A 27,540-nucleotide genomic window follows, 5' to 3' on the forward strand; every position below is an offset into this window, starting at 1 on the left:
CAGATTGACCCGTGGTCTGCAGAAGGGTTAATAAATGTTAGTTTCTTATCAGATTCCATATTAGTTTGCAATAATCTCAGAAAACCAGCAGGAACCGCATCAAATACACTGCTATATTCTTGTGTAGAAACTGGGATATTAAATGTTTTAAGAAACTCAGAATATGTCACTAAATGAACCTTTATCGTTTAGCAGTTTTGAAATAAATTTCAATCTATTATTTTAAACCCAGTTATTGTATTGATTCATTTGTGTATTTTACATATTGATTATTTCAGATTAAATGCCTGTGGGGAGAAAAATTATGTTTGTAGATACGAAGCAGTACAAGAGAGAGACTGTCTATGAAAATCCGATAACTGAAAAGGGAGTTTATTTATATCAAAATCACATTTTAGAAAAAACTCATTATCTTTGAAAGGAAATATAACGTTCAGTTTATATTAAAGGACTGAAAATCAAGTAAATTCAAGTCCCCTTGATTATAAGAGTTACATAAAATATTTTTATTTAAATAATGAGTCTTATTTTTCCAAAGAAAATGAAACAAGATATAATCAATTTTTTTTGTAAATATTTTGGGGACATCCAATAGTTTTGCAAGATAAACTAAATGAGATAAACCTTCAATCTTAGAAAGAAGGACCCTTCCATTGAGTGATAAATCTCTCATGAGAGACATATCAAATTTATTTTTAATTTTTCAATTAATAGTTTGGAAGTTAGATCGTACTCTATCTGATTGGTTTTTACAAATCTTAATTTCCAAATATGTGACTTCATCCATAATTGGAACACCTTTATATTCTGTTAAATGGACATTGTCTTTTTTGGGAAAAGTGTACATTTTTAATATTGAGATAAAGTCCTGGAACTCTGGAAAAAACATCTAGACACTCTATAATTTTTTTTACCTGCATTTAATTTTCTAAGAAAATAGCCGTATCATCGGCAAGCTGATGGCACGGATCATCATTGATTATCATTTTCATAAATTTCTTTAATAATTCTTTTTTTGTCTAATTCTTTTTAGCTTTGATAATTCCTTAGACCTTTTAATTACCATATTAAAAGGCATATTACAAATCTGAAATTTAGTGTATTCCCAATATTTAATAATAAATTCTTTCTTCCCTAGCTTTCATCCAATGTTCATTAATGACGTTAATGGCTTCTTCTCTGTATTATATAGCTTCCAATAGTTTGAGTTTTATTTAATTGAGGGGCAACCAATGTTTAACCTTATAGAGATCATATTAGGATCTGAAAAGATTGAGGGTTCTATTTTTGTATCTTCAACTTGCTTGCTAAATCATAATATATAAGTCAAAAGTCTATCCTGGATCTCCTGGATAAATCATTATTATTCCAAGGGAACTGGATTTTTTTTTTTGTCTCCATATATCACAACAGTCCAGATGTATACATAAATTATTAAATTCTTTATATGTGCCTTTTAATGTTCTTTGTGGATAGCAATCTTCAGAAGGATGGCATATACAATTCCAATCATCTCAAATATAAATTTAGTAGTCATAAAGGAACTCAATAAAGTATTTATTTCTTCTGCAAATTACACAAAAAGAATTAGATTTCTGTTGCTATTATTGTGACCATATGTATTATGGTCACAGCAGAGACTCTTTTTTTAAATTACCTCTCATTCCAGATATCAGTCCTACATGCGGAGATCTTTGTTGCGTTAATTTTTTGGGGGTTTTTTGGCTTCCGTGGACTAGAGACTATTTGTTGGATTATTCAATTGTGTTCTTGGATATTTGTACTGGTTCCTGGATTTTTCTGACAGGTCAGTTATTTCTGTGGAGTCCTGTGACTGTATTATATTGGGGAATATTTAGTTTGGCCTGTTATTTCTGTTTAGCCCTGTGACTAACTTTTTTGGTGGATTATCCTCTGGTACTGAAACGAAACATTGTCTTTTTCTATATTAAAAAAATCTATCTGATTGGGAGTTCTGCATTTTTGTGTCCGGGTGGCAGCATTTAGATGGATCTGGTTTGTATTACGGCGGTCAGTGAGTGACCACCTACTGGGTCGCGCAAAGAGCTTTAGAGGTTATTAGGGTTTGCTAACTTTTACCAGTGGCTTCAGCACGGTAGCCGCCCCTCTTCATCGGCTCACCTCCACACTTCAGACCTTTACCTGGAACTCCGAGGCTGAGCTGGCTTTCACCTCTGCCCCCATATTGACTCTACATAATCCAGTCCGCCAGTTTATCGTTGAAGTGGATGCTTTTAATCAGGCAGTAGGAGCTGTTCTCTCTCAGAGGTCATCCAAGGACAGCAGGGTGCACACTTGTGCTTTCTTCTCTCACCGTCTCACCCCGGCAGAATGGAACTATGCCATTAGGGACAGCCAGTAGCTTGCCCTTGAGGAGTGGCATCACTGGTTGGAGGGGCATGGACCGCTTGTGCCCAACACAAGAGTCCTCATACTCCACTTGCTGGGTTCCTCTGTCCTCTTTCTGTCCCTTGACGACCGTGGTCTCACATTGGCGTGGATTTTATTACCGGATTACCCCTCTCGGCTGGCCAGACCACCATCCTCTCTGTTTGGGTTTGCAAAAAGGGGCTTGTATCTACCCATGGTTCTAGTACCAAAACAGAATGAAGGGTTTTGCATCTGTGTGGATCTGAAAAAACTGAATAAGGCTGTGAAAAGGAAAAGATATGTTTGTCAGGAAACAGGTGTCATCAGGGATAAAACCAGGCTCAGGCACAGGAATAACAGAAAGACGATTTATTAACAAAATGAAAAACTCAGACAGGGAAAATCAGGAACATGACAGAGCAAACTAAACATGGAAAATAACAAACTGAGCAGAACAAGAAAAGAGAAGGACTCTGCCATGCCAAATGTAATGTGGAGGAAATAAATAGGATCCTGAGAATGTCAGAGCAGTCCATGAGCTCTCACCACCACGCAATGTTCAGGAGCTGAAATGTGTACTTGGAATGTTTAATTACATTTACATTTACAGCATTTGGCATACGCCCTCATCCAGAGCGACGTACATAAGTATTTAAATCTCTATCATTGGATAGATTAAAGCTGGCTCATTAGGTTACATACTTAAGATAGCATGAGTTTAAAACATTGTTTAAGGTTACAATGAAAAAGTGTCAGAGGTTGTATTTTTAACAAAAATGGAAAGATAGGGAAAGAAGTGCTAGTTGAGGTTTTTCCTGAATAAGTAGGCCTTCAATCGTCGCTTGAAAATAGCCAGTGACTCAGCTGTCCGTAACCTCTAGGGGAAGTTCATTCCACCACCTTGGTGCCTGAACAGAGAAGAGTCTTGTAGTATACTTGCCTCTTACCTAGAGAGATGGTGGAACCAGTCGAGCAGTGCTGGTAGATCGGAGGTTGCGGGGTGCAGTGCAAGGAATGATGAGGGCTTTGAGGTAAGAGGGAGCTGGTCCATTTTTGGCTTTGTAGGCCAGCATCAGTGTTTTGAATATAATGCGTGCAGCTACCAGAAGCCAGTGGGGTGGTATGCGAGAACTTTGGCAGGTGGAAAACAAGCCGGTCAGCTGCATTTTGGATCATTTGCAGAGGACGGATTGCGTTCAAAGGTAGACCTGCCAGCAGTGCATTGCACTAATCCAGTCTAGAAATGACAAGAGACTGAACAAGTACCTGAGCAGTCTGTGTGGACAAAAATGGCCGAATCCTTCTCATGTTGTAGAGAAGAAACCGACATGAGCGAGCCACATTAGCAACATAAGAGGAAAAGGACAGTTGATTGTCCATGGTTACCCCAAGGTTGCAGGCTGTGGCTGAAGGGGAGATCAGCTCGTTGTGCAAGGATATAGCAAGATCGTGACCTGGGGATGAATCACCTGGGATGAACAGCAGTTCAGTTTTTCTAGTATTGAGCTTTAACTGATGAGCAGTCATCCATGATGAAATTTCTGCCAGACATGCTGAGATCTAGTCAGAAGCTGTGGCATCTGAGGGTGGGAAAGAGAAGATAAGTTGTGTATCATCAGCATAGCAGTGGAAAGAGAACCCATGTGATGAAATAACTTCACCAAGAGAGTGAGTATACAGGGAGAAAAGAAGAGGACCAAGTACTGAGCCCTGTGGGACGCCAGTGGAGAGTCTGCGTAGAGCAGATGTCACTCCCCTCCATGTTACCTGATATGAGCATCCTTCCAGGTAGGGAGCAAACCATTCCCAAGCTGATCCGCAAATCCCAAGACTCTTGAGGGTGGATAAGAGAGTCTTGTGGTTGACTGTATCAAACGCTGCTGAAAGGTCAAGGAGGATAAGGATGGATGACAGTTTGGCTGATCTGGCAGCATGTAGTTTCTCAGAGACATCCAAAAGGGCTGTCTCTGTAGAGTGAGCTGCTTTAAAGCCAGACTGGTTGGGGTCTTGGAGGTTGTTCTGTGAGAGATAGACAGACAGTTGATTATAGACAATGCGTTCAAGAATTTTTGGAAAAAATGAGAGAAGTGATACCGGTCTGTGGTTACTGATGTCTGATGGATCTAGAGCAGGTATGTTTAGGATGGGAATAACCCTTGCTCTCTTGAAAGTAGTTGGTACCTGACCAGATGCTATGGATCTATTGACGATAGTGGAAATGAATGGCAAAAGGTCTTGCGAGATTGTCTGGAGCATAGTGGTAGGGAGCGGATCCAATGGGCAGGTGGTAGGATTTGCCGACTGGATGAGTTGTAAAATCTCTTCTGCTGCCACAGTTGAGAAATGTGACAACAAAGGTGTAGGGGAATGCATACTCTGAGATGTAAGTGCAGTCGGGGCTGAAGTGAAGGTCCGGCAGATTTCCTCAATCTTCTCCTGGTAGAAAGAAGCAAAGTCTTCTGCAGTCAGGGAGGATGAAGAAGGTGGAGCCGGGGGTTGAGCAGAGAAGAGATGATGTTGTGGAATTTCCGAGGGTCATGTGAGGAAGTTTCAAGCTTTTTTTCAAGTCTTGGCAAAAGTCACACCTGAGGAGAACTTGACAAGAAGTGTTCTGTAAAAATCAAGATCTGCATCAAGTTTTTTCTTCCACTTTCTCTCTGATGATCTTAGCTCTCTTCGATTGTTGCGCAGCACATCTGAAAGCCAAGGAGCAGAACAAGAAGTTTTCTTGGGTTTAGTGAACATAGGGCAGAGGAAGTCCATAGTTGATGAAAGAGATGACAGGAAAGTATCTGAGTCCAAGGGTATTGAGGAAAAAGACTGGAGATCAGGAAGGGAAGAAAGAGTGCCAGAAGCTACAGATGTAGAGTAAAAGTAAAAGAGAAATAATCATAAAATGAAATAACGATTAACTTTTATCCACTGATCTATGCTATAAATTACATTTCTGTATTACTGTGATTATTTTATAGTCATTTTATAGTATTTGTGTTTTTCCTGTTCAATTACAGAAGAGAGATGTGAATCTGTGTGGTCGCAGGCTTGTGGCTGCATCCCCCATACGCTACCTCCCCTGTACCCGAAAGGATCACAAAACTTACAAACACACAGGTAATGTGCAATTTACTCTCGTGTTGTACAAAGATTGTGGTTCAAATTCCGTTTGTCTCTCAGTGTGTTGTGCACTGGGCCCCTTAAAATTGGAAGTCAGAATTGTAACTATGACTCACCACACCTCACTGGCTCATTAAGAAATACGATTGTATGTGTGATTGCAGGTCTGCATTTATCATTGAAGTCAAAAAAACACAACATCCTGAAAATGAGTTCATCTGGTAAAGATAAAAGGTGAGAACTTTAATTATTTATTTATCTTTTTTGGCTGTCTGCTCATGTTGGTCTGAGCCCAAGAAGAAGAACGGCTTACTGGACTTTATCTAAGAAACAAGATCTTGTCTCAGGTTTTGTAGGTGGTGAGAGAGTGAAACTATTAAGATTAAAGGTGGGGTGCATGATGTTTGAAAGCCAATGTTGACATTTGAAATCACCAAAACGAACACACCCCTAAACCAAATGGGTGTCACCCCTGTTTTGATAGCTCCCCCCCGCACATACATAACCCAGGCCACTATTATGGGGGGACCTGCTGGGGCAGCGGGCCGAGAGTATATTTTTATCAATAAATGAACACAATGAGTAATACTATGGTAATACAAATGTGTGTTTGTAGTACTGTGTGTTGTACTGTGAAAGGTTTAGCTCCGTTTCATTTGGAAGACGACGGTCAACACCTAGAACCTGAGGCAGAGGTAATGGAAGGTATCCGACATGTCAATGTTTCAATCTCACGCCCCTTTCTGCTCATTGGCTACACGTTTGTTTTGTTAGTCGGCCTGACTCAGTTTTCTGAAGAATTTTTCAAACATTGTGCACCCCACCTTTAATGAGATTCATCACTACAACAATATCACATAGTCTTCTATATTGTGTGTTTAATATCAATCAAATAATTAAAGTCTATGGCAAAGTCCATGGCATGCAGAGCACGACAGGCAAACAAAAAAGTAATTAAGATTAAATTAATAACAAGTTATTAGCACATGGTACTTAGCCATGAGATAAACAATGCAATGAAAATGTGTGTAACAATTCTCCGTTTCTGATATTCATAAACTGAAGCATATTCTTACAATACATGTTGTTTTAATTAGATATCAGAAAGACAGATCTGTCTCACCTGAGCCCAGCTGTGTGTCTATGAAGAGTGACCAGTCAATGGGTTTACCAATAGCTTTTCAACAGGCAGAGAAAGAAAGGTAGGCAATGTCACATGATGAATTTCATACACTTATATTACACTCCACTTTACTAAGAAGATAAGAAGTCTGTTAACTGGTTTATGTTTTTAGTCTGATTCAAAAAAAGAGGCCTGGTACACCTGAAACCAGAGCTCTATCTAAGAAGAGGACATCAGTGGACGAGCCGTTTGAACCGACACAAAGGTCTAAAAGGACAAAGTAAGGAATGTCTCATGAACAATTTTCAATACTAACGTAGCCCTTGTTCATATTTAATTTAAATCATTCTGTTAAGATATGATGTAACACAAGTGAATTTTCCAAACTCTGCTGTATTGATACCAAAATGAATGCAAAAGCCAACATTCTAAATTGGTAAAGTCCAGTTTTTTAATAAAAGTCTGTTGCTAAGGCCAGAGCAGAGGCAAGAAAACTGACTGGAGTCAGGAAGCCAGCGTGATGATGAGACTTTGAGTAGCAATAATCACCAACACTTCCTTTGCCGTTTCATAACTAAATTACATTTCCTAACTCATTTTTTTTAATGAGTTTTGCAAGTAAGCCAAACAAAACAACTTACAGCCATGGGAACTATAACACAGAGAGGAAGCCTGTGACAGTTCTCTCTTTTTGCAACACACTGAAAGTATTGTGGAAAAACAGAAATACCCACTTACAATATATAATGCTTTAAATAGACATGTGAAAGCCAGATGTGTCCCACCTGAGCCCAGCTGTGTGTCTATGAAGAGTGAGCAGTCAATGGGTTTACCCATAGCTTTTCAACAGACAGAGGGAGAAAAGTAAGTAACGTCTCTTGGACAATTTTAGGTTCTCTCTAAAGCTTTTTAAACTGGACAACAATACAATATTTATATGAGTACAGACGATTACATTAGAGTATTTGTCTCATTATCTTATTGTTGTCTTTAATTAAAGAGACAAACCTGGCATTTCCAATCCTCCAGTGGGGAAGTTAACTCAAATCCAGGTATGTATTTACAGTATATTTTTACATGTGTGAGAATTTAGGTTCTATTTCCTGCTGTGGTCCAAGCTTGCTCTAACGTGTCTAGATCTTGATACATGTTTTGGCTTTAGCTCATTTTAATCCTTGTATAATGTATCAACCGGATTACTGAGAACTACACCAGGTTACGTACTGTATGTACTCCGGTTGCCTAAGAAAGGAACGGGACGCTCTGTCGAATGCCACACTCCAGGTGACCTTTCTTCAGACAAGTAGATGATGTTGTAATGTGTCACAATTCGTCATGGACCTCCTTTGGGCTTGTCACGGGTTCTTCACTCATGTCTTAGGTAGAGTAAGATCTTTGTGTCTCTTGTGATGGACAAAAGGAACTGGTGTCTTGAGACTCTTAGAAAAGGGTTTGTAGGGTTCTATCAACCATTTAGAGTTTCAGGTGTACACTTTATTATAGGGTTTGACAAAGATCCTTCAAAAACTCCATCATAAGGAAGAAACCCTTTTTATTGTGTTAGATTTAACCTTTTTTTTGTAAGTGTATTTCAACCTCCCCTCTGACAAGCTTCAATCTTCTTCCCTCCTGACTCTTCTCGACTCATTTGCCCTGATACTCAACAGATACATCCCCACACACAAAGGAGGCAATGCTCTTACCCGCCGCAACCTTCACTCTGTCTCCCCTTCTTCTGTAGCTTCTGGCACTCTTTCTTCTCTTCCTGATCCTGAGTCTTTTTCCTCACTAACCTTGGACTCAGTTACTGATACTTTCCTCTCATCTCTCTCCTCAACTATCGACCTTCTCTGCCCTATGTCCACTAAACCCAAGAAAGCTTCTTGTTTTGCTCCTTGGCTTTCAGATGTGCTGCGCAACAATCGAAGATCATCAGAGAGAAAGTGGAAGAAATCACAATTTGATGTAGATCTTGATTCTTACCGAACACTCCTGGCCAAGTTCTCCTCAGATGTGACTTCTGCCAAGACTTCCTTCTATCAAGGACTCCCTCATTGTCTCATTTGTCAACTATAGCAGCAGAAGAGATTTTACAACTCATCTAGTCTTGCAATCCTACCACCTGCCCATTGGACAACTTTCTGTCTGTCTCTCAGAACAACCTCCAAGATCCCAACCAGTCTGGCTTTAAAGCAGCTCATTCCACAGAGACAGCCTTTTTGGATGTCTCTGAGAAACTGCATGTTGCTAGATCAGCCAAACTGTTGTCCGTCCTTATCCTCCTTGACCTTTCATTAGCGTTTGATACAGTCAACCACAAGACTTTCTTGTCCACCTTCAGGAGTCTTGGGATTTGCGGATCAGCTTGGGAATGGTTCGCTTCCTACCTGGTAGGATGCTCATATCAGGTAACATGGAAGGGAGTGACATCTGCTCCACGCAGACTCTCCACTGGCATCCCACAGGGCTCAGTACTTGGTCCTCTTCTTTTTTCCCTTCACTCTCTTGGTGAAGTTATTTCCTCAAATGGGTTCTCTTACCACTGCTATGCTGATGATACTGTACACAACTTATCTTCTCTTTCCCACCCTCAGATGCCACAGCTTCTGATCAGATTTCAGCATGTCTGGCAGAAATATCATCATGGATGACTGCTCATCAGTTAAAGCTCAATCCTAGCAAAACTGAACTGCTGTTCATCCCAGGTGATTCATTCCCAGGTCATGACCTTGCTATATCCCTACACAACGTTTTGATCTCCCCACAGATGTTTTTGTCCACACAGACTGCTCAGGTACTTGTTCAGTCTCTTGTCATTTCAAGACTGGATTAGTGCAACGCACTGCTGGCAGGTCTACCTATGAACACAATTCGAAAAAATAGACTAGCTCCTTCTTACCTCAAAGCCAAAAATGGACTAGCTCCTTCTTACCTCAAAGCCAAAAATGGACTAGCTCCTTCTTACCTCAAAGGCAAAAACTCACTCTCTTGGTGAAGTTATTTCATCACATGGGTTCTCTTTCCACTGCTATGCTGATGATACACAACTTATCTACTCTTTCCCACCCTCAGATGCCACAGCTTCTGACTGGATCTCAGCATGTCTGGCAGAAATATCATCATGGATGACTGCTCATCAGTTAAAGCTCAATCCTAGCAAAACTGAACTGCTGTTCATCCCAAGTGATTCATTCCCAGGTCATGACCTTGCTATATCCCTACACAACGTTTTGATCTCCCCTTCAGCCACAACTCACAACCTTGGGGTAACCATGGACAATCAACTGTCCTTTTACTCTCATGTTGCTAATGTGGCTCGCTCATGTCGGTTTCTTCTCTACAACATTAGAAGGATTCGGCCATTTTTGTCCACACAGACTGCTCAGGTACTTGTTCAGTCTCTTGTCATTTCAAGACTGGATTAGTGCAACGCACTGCTGGCAGGTCTACCTATGAACACAATTCGAAAAAATAGACTAGCTCCTTCTTACCTCAAAGCCAAAAATGGACTAGCTCCCTCGCACCCCGCACCCTCAGATCTACCAGCACTGCTCGACTGGTTCCACCATCTCTCAGGGTAAGAAGCAGGTATACTACAAGACTACAGCTGAGTCACTGGCTATTTTCAAGTGGCGGTTGAAGGCATACTTATTCAGGAAAAACTTCAACTAGCACTACTTTCCCTATCTGTCCATTTTTTGTTAAAAATACAACCTTTGACACTTTTTCACTGTAACCTTATACAATGTTTTAAACTCATGGTATCTTAAGTATGTAACCTAGCGAGCCAGCATTAATGTATCCAATGATAGAGATTTAAATACTTATGTACGTCGATCTGGATAAGGGCGTCTGTCACATGCTGTAAATGTAAATTAATTTTGCTCTAGATATCAGAATATTCTCACTGAGTTCTCACAAAATATCACATCATATTTACATCTTTATTAGTCTGTCACTTATCAATCCATTAGTTTATTTGATTCATTTGGATATTTGATTAAGTATTTCTCTTTAGGATTCGACCAGAAAATATCCAGGAGGCAATATTAGAGTGAAGAGGGAGAAGGAACATAAGAGCAGTAGCAGAGGTGAGGTTCAGAATATTATGCATGGACAAAAAAAACAGAACTTTAAACATTTCATAGATGTAATTTTCTTTTTTCAAGTATAAAATATTCTAAATTAATTGAACTCTAAAATTAAACACAGTAATTCTAAAATATTAGCAGAATGGAAATGTTTTATTGCTTTCTTTGTTTTTTGTTTTATTTTGTTTTTTCAGAACTGGACCCTACATGGAAACAAAACTTCAAAACCAAACTACAGAACAAATTTCAGATGATTAATGAAGGAATCTCAGTGTATGTAAATTCAAGACTTCTAAATGAGATTTACACAGAACTCTACATCACATCAGATTCTGGGTTTGGACACATCAATAAGGAACATGAGATCAGACGTGTTGAAAATTCACATAGGAGACTAACTGAGGAGTCCATCAATTGTAATGACATATTTAAAGCCTTACCTGGAGATGAGAAACCCATCAGAGCTGTGCTAACAGAAGGCATTGCTGGAATTGGGAAAACAGTTTCTGTTCAGAAGTTTGTCCTGGACTGGGCTGAAGGAAAAGCTAATCAGGATTTGGACTTTATTTTTCCATTTAACTTCAGGGAGTTGAATTTTAAGAAACAAGAACATCTCAGTTTGTTGGAGCTTCTCCACTTTTATTTCCCAGAAACCAAAGAACATAAAATAGACTTTCATCGTTACAAAATCTTGTTCATCTTTGATGGACTGGATGAGTCTCGTTTTTCTCCTGATTTCATAAGCAGTAAAATGTTGACTGATCCAACAGAATCAGCTAGAATAGAAGCTCTGTTAACAAACCTTATTAACAGGAATCTGATTCCATCTGCATTTCTCTGGATAACATCTCGACCAGCAGCATCCAGTCAGATTCCTGCTGTTTATATTGACAGAGTAACAGAGGTACGAGGCTTCAATGACCCTCAGAAAGATGAGTACTTCCTGAAAAGGATCAGAGATCAAAGCCTGGCTAATAAAATAATCTCACACCTAAAGTCAACTCGGAGTCTTCATATTATGTGCCACATCCCACTCTTCTGCTGGATTTCAGCGACTGTTCTTGAGGGAATGTTCAGTGAAGCAGAACGTGTAGAGATCCCAAAGACCCTGACTCAAATGTTCACACATTTCCTGATCTTACAGATCAAACGCGGATCCCAAAAGTACAAAAAATGTGAAATGAATCCTGAACAGATTGCAGACATTGTATTTAACTTGGGAAAGCTGGCGTTCCAGCAGCTGGAGAAAGGAAACCTGATCTTTTATGTTGACGACATCATTGAGTGTGGGATTGATGTCCAAGAGGCCACGGTGTACTCAGGGGTTTGCACTCAGATCTTTATTGAGGAAGTCACTTCACAGCTGGGGAAAGTGTACAGCTTTGTGCATCTGAGTGTTCAGGAGCATCTTGCAGCTATGTATGTATTTCTCTCATGTGTCAATGGAAATCTCTCAAAACAACAAACCCCTGAAATCTTTGGTCTCTCCAGCAAAGCAACACTTATAGACCTTCTAAAGACAGCAGTAGACAAGGCCTTACAGAGTAAGAATGGACACCTGGACCTTTTCCTTCGCTTCCTCATGGGTCTCTCACTGGAGTCCAATTCGATTCTCTTCCGGTGCCTACTGACAGAGACAGGACGCAGCTCTCTGAGCAAAGATGCTGCAGTCACAAACAAGGAAATAACCACATACATCAAGGAGAAGATTAGAACGAATCAAATATATTCACCAAAGAAAACCATCAATCTCTTCCATTGTCTGAACGAACTGAATGCCCAGGCTTTGGTACAGGAAGTTCAAGCCTTTTTGAGTGGCACAGCAAATAATTGCCTCCAAGGCGTCAAACTTTCTCCAGTTCAGTGGTCAGCTCTGGTTTTCTTGTTGCTGAACTCAGAAAATAAGCTAGAAGAGTTCAACCTACAGAAGTATGAAGCATCGGATGAGTGTTTCAAAAAACTCCACCAAGTGGTTACAGTATCCAGAAAAGCTCTGTAAGTGTGACTTCATGACAAGTGTTTAACTTATTAAGTCCATTCAAATAAGACACATAGCAAGTTAGTCCAAACTGACCACTATACCTTTCAGTTTCAGTAGACTGGTTAAATCTTATCCTTCTTATAGGTGGGGTGCACGGTGTTTGAAACCTAATCTTTACATTTTAAATCACCAAAACAAACACGCTCCTAACCCAAATGGTTGTCACCCCTGTTTTTATAGCTCCGCCCCACACATACATACATAACCCAGGCAACTATTAAGGCAGAACCTTCTCTGGCAGCTGGCCGAGGGGATATTTTTATTGATAAATGAACACAATGAGTAATACTATGGTAATACAAATGTGTTTTTGTAGTACTGTGTGTTGTACCTTGAAAGGTTTAGCTACGTTTCGCGAGGAAAACGACTTTTAACACCTAGAACCCGAGGCAGAGGTAACAGCGGGTATCCACCATGTCAATTTTTCAGTCGCTTTTGGCTAATGTCAGACATGTGCATTGAACACACTCTCCACCACATATTGACAAGATACGCCCCTTTATGCTAAATGGCCACACGTTTGTTTTGTTAGTCGGCCCAACTCAGTTTTCTGAAGCATTTTTCAAACATCATGCACCGCACCTTTAAGGAGCCAAGCACTAATAGCACTGTTCATCATTTTAAAATGTCTTCAATCAAGTTTTATATAAGTTTAAGGTTAAGTCTAACTACTTACAGGTGTATGTTTAACTTTTTTGTTACAGGCTGTGTGATAGTAATCTTACAAAGAGAAGTTGTAAAGATCTGGTAAAAGTCCTCAGCTCAGTCTCTTCATGTCTGAGAGAGCTGGACCTGAGTAATAATAATCTGCAGGATTCAGGAGTCAAACTGCTTGCTGATGGGTTGAAGAGTCCACAGTGTAAATTAGAGATCCTACGGTGAGAGCCATAAATCTTCTGTAAATCAAATTAAGCAATAACTGACCAAATGTACTGACACTATTGGAGAAGGTAGGTGGGCAGAATGATTTGCAAACCCAATTGTTAACTATGTTGATCTGTGAGGAATGTGACTCGGCCAGGGAGTTAATTTTTTCCTACTATGTTGTAAGATTCCTCTTTTATTTCTCCTCAGACTTGGAAATTGCAAGCTCACAGAGAAAAGTTGTGCAGTTCTTGCTTTAGTTTTCCAATCCAACATAACGCATCTGAAAGAGCTGTGTCTCAGCCACAATAGTCTGCAGGATTCAGGAGTGAAGCAGCTCTCAGATGGCCTGAAAAGCCCACATTGTAAATTAGAGATACTAAGGTGAGAACATCACATTTTCATGTAACAACTCAAAACAAACATTGTGTACTTTCATTAGGAACATGAATAAAATATAGAAAATAAAATATATTTATATGTTGATAAATACTGCAACAGGCACTTGAGCTTCGTCTTTTTCTCCTGCAGGTTACGTGACTGTAACATTACACTGGAAGGCTGTGTCGCTCTTGCTGGAGCTCTGAGGTCAAATTCATACCTGGAAGAGCTCAATGTCAGCAGTAATGATTTAGGAGACAAGGGAGTGAAACTGCTAACTGATATAAAGAACGATAAAAAGTACACACTGGAGAAGTTGGAGTGAGTTACTGACATTAACAGCTACAAAAATATTTCCCAAACAATGTATTGATAATGATGATTTTTTTTCCACACCACCAATTCTTTTTATATTTATGGATAGTTCATACTTTCAACCTTTTTTTGTTACATTGAATGTTCCTGAATGTTCACAAACCTACTTAGTTGCTGTTTTCTTTTATTACTGCAGCTATAAACAGTTTCCTCCATGGCCTTTACTGAACTTTACCATACAGAAAACCATATGGGTTTTGCCAGTTTGCATGGGGAATCTGTGAGAACACTCAGTAGCTAGGCTGGAAATCACAAGGCTATGCTGGACACTTGTAGACTCTCTGCTGGATTAATGTAGTCAGTGTGGTTGTAATGTTTGTGGACGTATGCCGCCGTAAACTCGACCTCCTACAGTAGCGAATCAGACCCAAATGCAAGATTCCAGTGCATACACCGTTTTATTAGCGAAACAAAAAAACAACAACTTACATATAAGATAAAACCTAGACATAACTACGACATGGAATCTCTAAATAAGAAACAAAACATAATCTTGACATTGCAACATATTATGGCTTACACATGCCAACACCGTTAACAGATACGAACAACAATGACTCACCAAAACAAACAAAAAACAACAGGCATCCAATTAAGGTAAACAAGGAACAGATGAGATGGTGGGAACATAGAACAGGTAAAGGTGTAGCACCGCCCACATAGAAACATGTGTTCCTTGGTCTGGCAAGGAACTGTCCAAGCTTCTGACTGTGGTACCGTAGCTGTTGACCATGGAACATAAGGATTAGGATTCAATTTCTAGATCCAGCAATACTCTGGGCCTCTTTCCAAAGATCGATTCAAATACGGAGAACTCTGCAGAGGCTTCCTGGACTGTAAAGAGGACAGACAAAGGTCCCAGTTTCTTCCTTCATCATCAACCAACTGTACCACTGTCTAGTTAAAATGCTTCACTGGTTGGTCTGTTTCGGGGGGGTACATGTTTGTCTTCATTTGTTTTACTTGAAACAGCCGACATAAAACCACCATTAATTTAGACATAAAATACATACCTTGGTCTGTCAGTAGATCTTTGAAGATCTTGACCTGACTGGATAGCATCATGAGTTCCCAGGTGATGGACCAAGACATGGCCTTCCGCAGGTTAATGGGTAGCATAGTCCAAAATCACCATGATATACTCATGTCCAGGGATGTGGTAGACTAGTAGTTAAAGTGTCGGACTACTGACTGGAAGGTCATGAGTTTGAATCCCAGGTCCACCAAGCTGACACTGCTTGGTCCCTTAGCAAGGCCCTTAACTGTATAAATTGTAAGTCACTCTGGGTAAGGGTGTCTGCTAAATGCCAGAAATGTAAATGTCCACATGCTAACATCAACAGCACTCCTACAGGGTCTATTGTTATCCTTTTTCAATCAGAAGACCCAATGATGGGCAGCAGGAGTGTTAAGTGGGTGATCTGGGGGAGAAGTTACTCAGCACTGTGGACTTTTTTCAGTGTGTTTTGGCCCATGAGGTGACTTGCTTGTTAGTGGCCCACCTCCATTATTGTGTCAATATTTGAGAAATTGGAGCCTGGAAAATCTTGGCCCACTTACAGTATATGTGCTCTATGTCTATTTCCATTTCCAATGAAGTTACTCTCCCAAGTGTCCTGCCTATACATAGATAGGAGGATGTTGTTGGAGAACCACCGTCTAAAATTTACCACCATCCACATTGTTTCAGGCAATTTTTAGCATGGAGCAAGGCAATCTCTTCCGACAGGAAGAGGTAAAGGTAGGCCAGGCAGTAACTTTCAGCTTCCCACTCCTCTCTGCGGACACAGGCAACTAGGAATTTTCCCACCACTGAGTGCTCAAGTCAAGTCAAGGCTTTTTGTGGAATACATCTCTCTTTTGGCCTATTCCCCCTCCCATGTTGCCAAATTGCATCAGTAAAAATTGCTTGGGCCAACACCCTGAGGAACTGGTCTCTATGGTTCTCCACCACTTGTTGGTCACCCATCAGGTATTTTGGATGGGCCACCACTTTGCTTTGTATATTAGGGTGTACATTTTGTGGTGTTGAGTGTTTGTCAGTTTAAAGGATCACTTATGAAATCCACCAGCAGCGGTGAAGACTGTCCATACTGGGAGAGAATCTTAGCCTTGACTTTCTCATAGTCCCTTGCTTCAGCCAACACATAATAAGTGCACTACAGCTCTCCTAAGTTGCTAGTGTCTGAGGCTAGACCTTTTGACCAGACTTCTCTTGGATAGTGCATTCAGAGGTGTGTACATACAGTAAACTCAACAATGTTGTTGCCATTGATATTGGGAACTAAGTGGTGGGCTTCACAAAATGGGTCAGTAAGCAGGGTTAGTGCCTCATTGAGGATTAAGAGTTTATTAGTGGTGCTATTAACATGTAGCCCTTGGGCCAACTTGTTTGACCTCCTGCTGCCAGAGAATGGACTCGAGAAGGTGCTGGAATTGTTTTTTTTTCCTAGGTCTTTTAGGATTTTTTTTTGTTCATGTCCAATTCTTCACCTCTTTGTTGTTGAGAATCAGTGCAAGGCAGAACATAAACAATTGTACATGTGGAGTAGGCAAAATAAGCTATGTTTATGACCTTTTGTGGATGATGGAATGGTGGTTAATGTGAACCGTGCGGTGAGGTTCTTGGTGCAAAATTGTACTTCAGGGTCACAGCATCTTAGCATCTCTCAGAATCGAGGAATCAGTTCAGATTATGGGGAAATGCAATCTGCTGGTTGTGATGGGGTTGAATGGCCCATCATCACATGTAACAGAATAGCATGGATGCCTGTGATTTTTTTTTCAGTTTCCCTATTGTTAGGGCTATTACAGAAAACTACAATCCAGAATTTGGCAGTGCTGAGCGTATACATACATGATTATATTTCATATGAATATCTAATAATTCTCTCTATTTATCTTACAGTCTCCCGGATCTGACCTGACCTGGTGTAAAAAGCCTTGTGGAGACAACACACTCACGCTTTCTTAGCTGTCCATCATCCTTCCTGACACACTTGCTTTCTGGACTGTTTTTACTGATTTCACTAATCAAGCAACTTGAATGTTTGAGTGGTGTTTATTCTTAGCTTCCAGGTCAATATAATACTTTCAAAATCAAAATGAAGCTAAAAAATATAGTCATTAAAAGCAAGTACTAAAAAACATCCAGGTGAAACCAGATCTATAGTGGGCTAAAATCTCCCACTTGCTAAAGTCCTATGCTGGCCCTCTGCTTGGGTTGTTGTGGTGGTCAAAAGTCCATGGTTAGGCAGATGATTGAAGTTGGGTAGATGCCTGAGGATGATTACAAGCTCTTGGTTGGTCAGAAGCAAGTGGTTGAGTAGATGTTCATTGCCAGTCTGATGCCTGAGGAGGTGCAGAGGTCTGACATTGGACAGGAGTTAGTGATTGGTTAGATGCCCGTTCCTGTGCAGAAGTCTGAGTCTGCCTCTTGCTGAATTCCCAGGTTAGGCAGAAGCTCATGGGGGGTTAGATAGCTGAAGATGTGCAGAAAACTGAGTTTTATAGCTCTACCATGGGAGAAGCCTCAGGCTGGGTAGAAAACTGGGGCTGATTTTGGCCAGATGCTCCTGGTTGGTCAGATTCCTGAGGTCGGTCTAAAATAGAAAAAGCATATTACGACATTAGACGGATTCAGCCATTTTTGTCCACACAGACTGCCCAGGTACTTGTTCAGTCTCTTGTCATTTCTAGACTGGATTACTGTAACACACTGCTGGCAGGTCTACCTATAAACGCAATTCGTCCTCTGCAAATGATCCAAAATGCAGCTGCACGGCTTGTTTTCAACCTGCCAAAGTTCTCCACACCACCACACTGCTGCGATCCCTCCACTGGCTTCCGGTAGCTGCACGCATCAGATTCAAAACACTGATGCTGGCCTACAAAGCAAAAATGGACCAGCTCCCTCTTACCTCAAAGCCCTCATCATTCCTCGCACTGCACCCCGCAACCTCCGATCTACCAGCACTGCTCGACTGGTTCCACCATCTCTCAGGGTAAGAGGCAAGTATACTACAAGACTCTTCTCTGTTCTGGCACCTAGGTGGTGAAATGAACTTCCCCTAGAGGTCCGGACAGCCGAGTCACTGGTTATTTTCACTTATTCAGGAAACACTTCAACTAGCACTTCTTTCCTTATCTTTTGCATTAAAAAAAATGAATTTTTTTCATTGTAACTTTGAACAATGTTTTAAACTCATGGTATCTTAAGTATGTAACCTAGTGAACCAGCATTAATGTAGTCAGTGTTAGAGATTTAAGCAGTTATGTACGTCGCTCTATAAGGGCGTCTGTCAAATGCTGTAAATGTAAATATGCCTGGGCAAGAAACTGTGCAGTAACCCCTCTTTGGGAAGCCCCAGATTAGGCAAATCACAGTTCCGTATAATGAGTCAATTCAATTATATTTTATTTTGTATAGAACTTTTAACAATGGATATTGTTAAAAGTGCTATACAAGTAAAATAAAAATATTCCAATCCTCCAATTCGTCAGTGTAAAGGACCACTTATGAAATCCACCAGCAGCGATGGGTGAAGACAGTCCACACTGGGAGAGAACCTTAGCCTTGACTTTCTCATAGTCCCTTGCTTCAGCCAACGCATAATAAGTGCACTGCACCTCTCCTAAGGTGCTAGTGTCTGAGGCTAGACCTTTCGACCAGACCTCTATTGGATAGTGCATTCAAAGGTGTGTACGTAAGCTCAACAATGTTGTTGCCATTGATATTGGGAACTAAGTGGTGGGCTTCAAAACATGGGTCAGTGAACAGGGTTGGTACCTCATGTAAGGCTAAAAGTTTATTAGTATTGGTATTAGCATGTATCACATTATTACAAAACAGATTTAATTCAATTTTGATGAAAATGATTTTCACTTGTCCTTTTCATTAAAATCGAAATGGCATACAGTCATTCCTAATGTGAGATACTGACTATTATGTACAGATGTATTCTCCTGTGATGTATAACTACGTGTTATTCGGTGTGTCATGTGATGTACTTTGTGTTCTGTAAAATCGGCTCTGTACAGATCTTCCCAACTTTGTTGTTACAGTATCACTTTAACTAGCATATGCTTTAGTAGATGAATATTATTACTGTTATTACTGTTATTATCACTGGCTATTTTCAAACGGCGTTCAAGACTGACTTATTCAGGAAACATATCAACTAGCACTTTTTTCCCTATCTTTTGTATTTATAAATTGTTAAAATTTACTTTTTCATTGTAACGTTGAAAAATGTTTTAGACTCGTGGTATCTTTATTATGTAACCTAGTGAACCAGAGTTAATGTATCCAATGATAGAGATTTAACCACTTATGTACGTCATTCAGGATAAGAGTCTGTCGCATGGTGTAAATGTATATTACTGTTTTGAGCTGTTCATTAGTAACTAAAGTGCACATGATTTGCTCACACATGCATGAAAGACAAAGATCATGGAGCAACATGACTGAATTAGGTAATGCATTTCATCTAAAGCTCAACGAAATCAATTACGTTTAGATCCAATCACTGTGCATTTTTTCAATAAATTTCATTTTGCTTCATGCCTTCAGTTTCTAATTCTTGAGAACATAACCAGGTTCCTTTAAACTGTGTTTGAGGCGATGTTGTACACACTGTTTCACCTGCTCTAACACACCTCAGTTTTCTCTGCACATTAACACTGCATTATTATGTTTATCTCTTTTGTGTGTGTGTGTGTGTGTGTGTGTGTGTGTATGTGTATGTGTGTGTGTGTGTGTGTGTGTGTGTGTGTGTTTCTACAGAAACACAATATTATGAATCATCATGAATGAGTAGTCACCACCATGTGTGAGTGAGTGTGAGTGAGTCATTCTGTATGTGCATGCATGTGTGTCTTGACTCATGGATCTAAAATGAACTAAAATACTAGACTCGATTCTTCTTCCTCAACACTATTTTGATTTAAAACCGGCAGCACCGGATAACAATAAATAAATATGTAAAAAAAAAATATGTAAATGGTGAAAAATTAGGGCATTTGTTGTTGTTTTTTCATCTTATTAAATAACTGCTATAAATAAATAAAAATGTATAAAATAATATAAAAATTATAAAAATAGGCTCAAGAACTGATCTTAAAAGTGATGTGATAAAATGATGTGACATACGGCCAAGTACGGTGACCCATACTCAGAATTTGTTCTCTGCATTTAACCCATCCAAAGTGCACACACACAACAGTGAACACACACCCGGAGCAGTGGGCAGCCATTTATGCTGCGCCGCCCAGGGAGCAGTTGGGGGGTTTGGTGCCTTGCTCAAGAGCACCTCAGTCGTGGCCGGCCCGAGACTCGAACCCACAACCTTTGGGTTACGAATCAGACTCTCTAACCATTAGGCCAACCATTGTGAAAAAAATTTTGCATCTGTAATTATAAATTTGGATACTACAATTTATATGGGGGGGCATGGTGCCTTAGTGGTTAGCACGTTCGCCTCACACCTCCAGGGTTGGGGGTTCAATTCCCTCCTCTGCCTTGTGTGTGTGGAGTTTGCATGTTCTCCCCGTGCCTCGGGGGTTTCCTCTGGGTACTCCGGTTTCCTCCCCCGGTCCAAAGACATGCATGGTAGGTTGATTGGCATCTCTGGAAAATTGTTCATAGTGTGTGTGTGTGTGAGTGAATGAGAGTGTGTGTGTGCCCTGTGATGGGTTGGCACTCCGTCCAGGGTGTATCCTGCCTCGATGCCCGATGACGCCTGAGATAGGCACAGGCTCCCCGTGACCCGAGAAGTTTGGATAAGCGGTAGAAAATGAATGAATTTATATTGTGATCACCAGAAAATATAGAAAAAGTTCTGCTAAAGGACAATATAGTAATAATATTAAGAAGAAAATGAAGATAAAGGAATAAAAATAAACAAATAAAATAAATGTTATTTTTTTTTAATAATTATGTTTTACCAGGGGCATACATACAGTAGAAAAAAAAACAAATATTTAATTCGTTTTTTTTTTTTCAATTTAATTCCATTTTATTTGTATTGCGATTTTAACAATGGACATTGTCTCAAAGCAGCTTTAAGAAATATACTATAAAAATGTTTATTATACAAATATTAATATTATACAAATACACGGATTGCCTAATAGCAGAATATTCTGTGAATAATGTCTGAGAATAAATTTCTCTGTTTGGAACCGACTCAAGATCTAAAGAGTCGGCTCCCTTGCTTTATTAAGATAGAATCAGAGAATCGGCTCTTTTTTTGAATCTGGTGGTTCATTTCAATGGGCGGAAAGTAACGTTCGTTAATGTCACTGTACGGAGCCGTGGCGTTGTTTTGACTTGTGTTGTAATTAAATAGAAATAAATAAAAAAACACCATCATGTCAGAAGAAGTCGATGACACGAAGGCGATGGAAACGACCGAGGAGCAAAAGGTAAGTTTACTTTTGTGTTGGAAAAGAAAAGCATTAAGGGGAATATATACGTGTAGCATTGATGCTATTAGCTAGCTAGCTAGCTAGTGTAGCTTGACCAGCAGTGAGATACTCGATATTATATTTAATATTAAACCTCCAAAATGGTCACGTTTTTATTTTTAAAATGTACAATGCGAGCACATTGATGTCCAAACCCTGAACAGGACATTTGTTTGAATATTGTTCATTGCGAATTCTAGCTATTCGTGTTGTTATGCTAGCTAAATGTCAGCTAAACTTGTAGCCAGGCCCGATCCAAAATGGCGCCGGTCTCCATGTAAAGTGCACTAGGTAGTGTGTGAAGTAGCGGCTTCCGCGCCCTACGTAGGGACCCTAATGTGCGACATCCGGCACATTTGGGACACAGCCGGTGTTTAGCAAACGGCTGTTTTAGCGAATAAATTGCTAATAATAGTCGATTTCGTGTGTTTTATCTTCGGTATTGTTGATACTGTTGATCCTAAACGTACTATGGACATCATATAGCTTTACACTAAAAAGATAAAATAAACCTAATTGATAAGTAGCCGCGTTAGCTGTCATGCTAAAGCTAGCTGGCTACGTTTTAGCTCCTTTGAAAAAGCGAACTTGTTTTTGTACTGAAAGCAGCACGTATTGTTTTCTTTATATATCTGCCGTGTTGTTGTATTAAATAAGTGTTGTTTTGTGTAATACATAATTATCTAACCAGCTGTCAAGTTGTGTATCAATCTGATTTAGCCAGATTAGCCTCGCTAGCTAAGCTAGGCCGTTAGCTCGTGTTATCCTGATAGCGATAAAATGTAAGTTTTCCCACGTAATTTGTCTCTAATATGAATCTTTCGTCGCACATTGAGTCGTTTGGCTTTTTTATCTAATAATATAATGTTGTGTGTTGAACTCCCGCGCAGATTTCCTGCTAATGCTGAAAGATAAACATCAGTGAGTCGTGTTGTGGTTGAACAGTAATCAGTGTTCTGCCCCTTACACAGACTCAGTGCCACAACGTTACTGCGTTTAGTCAGAACTCGTGAAGAAACTCGTGCTTTTTGTCAGGTTATAAACTCTGGGAGACTTCAGTAGGAAAGGGTGTGTAATACAGCAGCAGGAGTGTGTGTGTGTGTGTGTCTGATGAGGTGTGTTGTGTAACAGGAAATGGACAGTGAGGTGATTTGTCCAGAGAGAGCAGAAGAAGCCAAACTGAAGGCCAGATATCCGAACCTGCCAGCCAAAGCCGGAGGCTCGGACCTGCTCCGGAAACGACTGCAGAAAGGAGTGAGGATCTCTCTCTCTCTCTCTGTCTCTCTCTACTCACTCACACTGTCTCTCTGTGTGTCTGTCTCTCTGTGTGTCTGTCTCTCTGTGTGTCTGTCTCTCTGTGTGTCTGTCTCTCTGTGTGTCTGTCTCTCTGTGTGTCTGTCTCTCTGTGTGTCTGTCTCTCTGTGTGTCTGTCTCTCTGTGTGTCTGTCTCTCTGTGTGTCTGTCTCTCTGTGTGTCTGTCTCTCTGTGTATCTGTCTCTCTGTGTATCTGTCTCTCTGTGTGTCTCTGTCTTCTCTCACTCACACTTTCTCTCTCTCTCTCTGTCCCTCTGTCGGTCTGCCTCTGTCTCTCGGTCTCTTTCTCTGTGTGACTCTCTCTCTCTGTCTCACTCTCTCTCTCTCTGTGTTTCGGTCTCTTTGTCTCTATCTCTGTCTCTCTTTCTTACACACACACTTACACAGCACTTCTCTCTCACTCTCTGTATGTTTATTTTTGTCTCTACTCGGGTGTGTGTGTGTGTTTTTGAGTCGTTCTCAAACAGCTTCCTGTAAAAATGAAGGTATGAAATCAGATGTTCCACTGCAGGACGTGGTTGTTGGCATTTTGGTTTGGCTTTAAATAAGTGTGTGTGTGTGTGTGTGTGTGTGTGTGTGTGTGTGTGTGTGTGTGCGTGTGTGTGTGTGTGTGTGTGTGTGTTTTATATTTGAGTTTATTACACTTTCTCTCCGTGTGTTTGTGTTTTTATATTTGAGTTTATTACACTTTCTCTCCGTGTGTTTGTGTTTTTATATTTGAGTTTATTACACTTTCTGTGTGTGTGTGTGTTTCTCTGTATTTTTTATTAAAGCACACAGATGTTATGTTATTAAAATCTTTCTGCAGCTCACAAGCCGTACTCTAAAACCCTGTAGTGTGCTTTTTAACACCAGACCTATTTAAACATTTTTTATTATTACTGGGTTCATTTTCTGTACCGACAGCTTGTTGTATAACAGCAGGCTGGTACCACAAAAACACTTGGAGAAAAGCATTGTGGGAAATACGCCTAGCTCTGACTGTCTGTTACTTTGCGAGTGCACGTTATTCCTCCTCAACGTTGGTGATGGTGTAATCGACAGGTGACGTGAGATGATCTGCCACCTTTATCTCACATTTCTCCTCTTCCTCTTTCTCTCCAGCAAAAGTACTTTGACTCGGGCGACTACAACATGGCGAAGGCGAAAACCAACAAGAATAAGCAGCTCCCCTCGGCGCAGACGGAGAAGGCGGAAATCACCGGCGATCACATTCCCACGCCTCAGGATCTGCCGCAGAGGAAAACCTCACTGGTGGCCAGCAAGCTCGCAGGCTGATCTCCACCATCTCCACCAAACCAACAGCTCGCTCTTCTCCCTCATGTTTTCCTCATTAACACACCATCCCTCGTTTTGTCTTTCATCTTTTACGCTCCCTTTTTACCTCCAATGTATAATATACACTGAAAATAGAGCCGTGCAGGTGCCAGCGTTGGATTATGGGTAGTGTGGGATATATATATAAATATAAAAAACACGCCTGTATGAAGATTTCTCTGTGCTGTAGGAGTAGTAGACGGAACGTGTACATATTTGCTTGTGAGAGACGAGACCACGGGTTTTTAGAAAGGTTTTATGTCCTAATCGCACCATTCCCGAAGATTACACATTAAGCGCAGTAGCGTGCTCGAACGACTCACCATCGAATACGACCTCTAATAACGATAACAGTAATGTTCTTGAGCTGTTTCCCTGTTAACATTTGAGCTTTACACGCCCGACCGGACCACACCGCCGACGCCGGTCACGTTAATCACACGCGGCTGCCGTCGGCTCGTCGCCTCCGACCCAAAAGAAAAGCCTTAATCATGTTACGGTTGTAAAGCAGCAATCGTGAACCTGAAGGCTGACGGTCAACGTGCTGCAGACCGGCGCTCCACAGGCTTCAGACCGAGAGGCTTCTCACGGGTTTACGAAGCAAAACACTACAACTACATCCGGGCATGTGTGTGTCCACCGCAGTCACTTATGTGCCATTCGATTTGTAAATAAAATAGTTTTGCAAACCTGTGCCTTTTTTCCATCTTTCATGTTTTTATTATTGTGTTTAAAGATGTGCGTATTAATAATCACGTTATACCACAACACCGCTGACTTCTAGCTTCTGGTTGGTCTGAAGGTGTTGATTAGTTTTCAACAAAGACTCAAATCACAGGTTTATATTTATAGACTCGAATGTCATCGTAACTGCTTGTTAACAGGGATCTTCCTACAGCAGACCAGCTACTTGTCGATCTGTAAGATGTTTCTGGAAGGAGTCTCAAGTGTCAGTGCTTCGTAACACATGAAGCTGTAACTTTATTCTCAGGACATTTATCAGGTTCTCTTTCTTTGTTTTTGTCTCGTTAACCTCGTGAATAAAAGAAGCTAACGAAGGGATGGCGGTTTAACGCAACTGCTAGAACGGATTCGAGAACCCGGAAACTCGCGTTAAACATTAAACGTAACTACACACAAATAAAATGGATGATTTGTTCTTTAATGAAAGGAAATGACATGCCGCTGTAAAGTAAGAGGAATAAGAGAAAAAAGAAGACAGGACACAGATGTCAATCATTTAATCTAACGTGTTTATTTAGTGTCTCGTGTACAGAGATGCTGAACACAGAGTCAGTCGACGTTAGTGATGGTATACGATGAATAAATGTGATGTATATGTTGCTCGTTGTATATAAACGTTAGTTTTTTTATACAGTAAAGCGAGCTACACAATGCTAGCTTCAGAAGACAGTGCAAACAACCATGCATGCTCAGATCCTGCTGTTCACCATGGAAACGGCTAACTTAGCAATGCTAGCTGAAGTGTGAGACATAAAGACAACATAACAGTAAACTGTAAAATATTAATTTCAGCTCACTAAGTGGTTTCAGAAAACGTGTTAGAAAAATAAACTGGTGAAGCGTAATGAACTGGAGGATTGTGTTGCTCCAGTAAAGAGCAAAACGAGAAAACGTCGTGTTGGCGATCTGAACACATGAGGAATCTTCTGTTAACGAAAACAAACACGTTTAACTTATTGTTATAAACTGTACACATTTACTCCTGATTAAATATCGATTTACACGATTTTGTATATATTTGTATTTAACATTAAATACAATATTTAATATGTTTGTATTTAGCAATTTATTTATTTATTTATTTATTCTCTCCTGGGTTATGATTTTTTTACTTTACTTTTATTCAGTTCTGCTTATTTTTGTACTTATTTTTTCTGCTTATTATTATTGTTATTATTTATAACCAAGTGACAGTGTGAATAAGGGCAGAGGACACAAAACATGTCTGAGAACAACAACTAAAGTTCAACATCAGAGAACATTCAGACTCACATCCCCTAACACACACACACTAACACTGAGCACCTCATAACCTCCAGATCTGTCTCTCTGACTGTCTCTCTGTCTGTCTCTGTGTTTGTCGGTCTCTGTCTGTCTCTCTGTTTGTCTGTCTCTGTATGTCTCTCTGTCTGTCTCTCTGTTTGTCTGTCTCTGTATGTCTCTCTGTCTGACTGTCTCTGTTTGTCTGTCTGTTTGTCTGCCTCTGTCTCTCTGACTGTCTGTCTGCCTGTTTACGGAAAATCAGTGCACACTAAAGCATTTATGACCGTTGATAATAATAAAAAAAAAATACAAGGTAATATTTAAATTCGTATGCAAATAATAATAATAATAATAATAATCGTAGTATTTCTTTATCACAGTACATACCAGTATAATATGCCAACTTATTACAAATACATTTAGGCCATCCTTAAAAATATTCTTGTTTGCTGTAACCCGACCGACCTGTCAATTTAGGACCGACTCAATTTTTTTGTTTGTTTGTGTTTTTTTTTTTGTGTGTTTTTTTTATTTAAGTCAGTTTTTTTTTATTTGCGTTAAGACCGAACTTTTTTTTTACTCTTCAAACAACTAATAAAAAACAGTAAAATAATATTAACGGGTTCGGGCGCCATAATACATAAATGCATTCAAACAGCCCGACACCGCTTTAACTTGGCACGAAATTCTGGAAAAACTGTCCAGCATCAAAATGAGGTTTGCGATGATGCCCCCGAAGGCACGGGGTGAAGACCCAGTCAGTGACGTCACGATATGCGAATCAGAATCAGGATCAGAATCAGAATCAGCTTTATTACCGGGTATGTTTACACATGCGGAGGAATTAGTTTTAGTGCCAGAAGCTCCACAGTGTAACAGAATGACAGTGTAGAAGAAATTGTATGTACACATTTACAGGTGTGAAATGTGCAGTTTACATATACATATCCAATATAGGCAATAAATTGTATGTACAATTTGCAAGTGTGAGAAATGTGCAATGGAAGTATACAATATATACAATTTGTGTGTAGACGTGCAATTTTGAAATGTGC

At 40.1% G+C, this 27,540-nt stretch overlaps 2 protein-coding genes across 7 annotated transcripts in view; both read left to right on the forward strand.

Annotated features, from left to right (window-relative positions):
* The window catches only part of LOC113658585 (NLR family CARD domain-containing protein 3-like), a 46,455-nt gene extending 26,512 nt beyond the window's left edge, over window positions 1-19,943 (forward strand). For 2 of the 6 annotated variants that reach the window (XM_027171106.2, XM_027171105.2), the window contains exons 2-13: window positions 5,403-5,502; window positions 5,670-5,739; window positions 6,603-6,707; window positions 6,801-6,908; window positions 7,388-7,492; window positions 7,629-7,680; window positions 10,647-10,719; window positions 10,914-12,714; window positions 13,465-13,638; window positions 13,835-14,008; window positions 14,156-14,326; window positions 17,289-19,943. In XM_027171106.2, coding sequence (XP_027026907.2) covers window positions 5,714-5,739; window positions 6,603-6,707; window positions 6,801-6,908; window positions 7,388-7,492; window positions 7,629-7,680; window positions 10,647-10,719; window positions 10,914-12,714; window positions 13,465-13,638; window positions 13,835-14,008; window positions 14,156-14,326; window positions 17,289-17,307 — 2,808 coding nt within the window. In that variant the 5' untranslated portion in view covers window positions 5,403-5,502; window positions 5,670-5,713 and the 3' untranslated portion in view covers window positions 17,308-19,943. Of the gene's footprint in view, window positions 1-5,402; window positions 5,503-5,669; window positions 5,740-6,602; window positions 6,708-6,800; window positions 6,909-7,387; window positions 7,493-7,628; window positions 7,681-10,646; window positions 10,720-10,913; window positions 12,715-13,464; window positions 13,639-13,834; window positions 14,009-14,155; window positions 14,327-17,288 lie in introns of those variants that run through there. The other 4 variants (XM_047822163.1, XM_047822167.1, XM_047822164.1 and 1 more) reach the window with 4 other exon arrangements.
* Window positions 19,944-21,629: 1,686 nt separating this feature from the next.
* On the forward strand, window positions 21,630-25,171 carry arpp19a (cAMP-regulated phosphoprotein 19a). The gene is made up of 3 exons (XM_027171165.2): window positions 21,630-21,805; window positions 22,979-23,101; window positions 24,266-25,171. The coding sequence occupies exons 1-3, from the start codon at window positions 21,752-21,754 to the stop codon at window positions 24,437-24,439; spliced, it is 351 nt and encodes a 116-aa protein (XP_027026966.1). The 5' UTR covers window positions 21,630-21,751; the 3' UTR covers window positions 24,440-25,171.
* The last annotated feature ends 2,369 nt before the right edge of the window (window positions 25,172-27,540 follow it).

The sequence above is a fragment of the Tachysurus fulvidraco genome, chromosome 13 (genome assembly GCF_022655615.1).
Source record: "Tachysurus fulvidraco isolate hzauxx_2018 chromosome 13, HZAU_PFXX_2.0, whole genome shotgun sequence".
Classification (NCBI taxonomy): domain Eukaryota; kingdom Metazoa; phylum Chordata; class Actinopteri; order Siluriformes; family Bagridae; genus Tachysurus; species Tachysurus fulvidraco.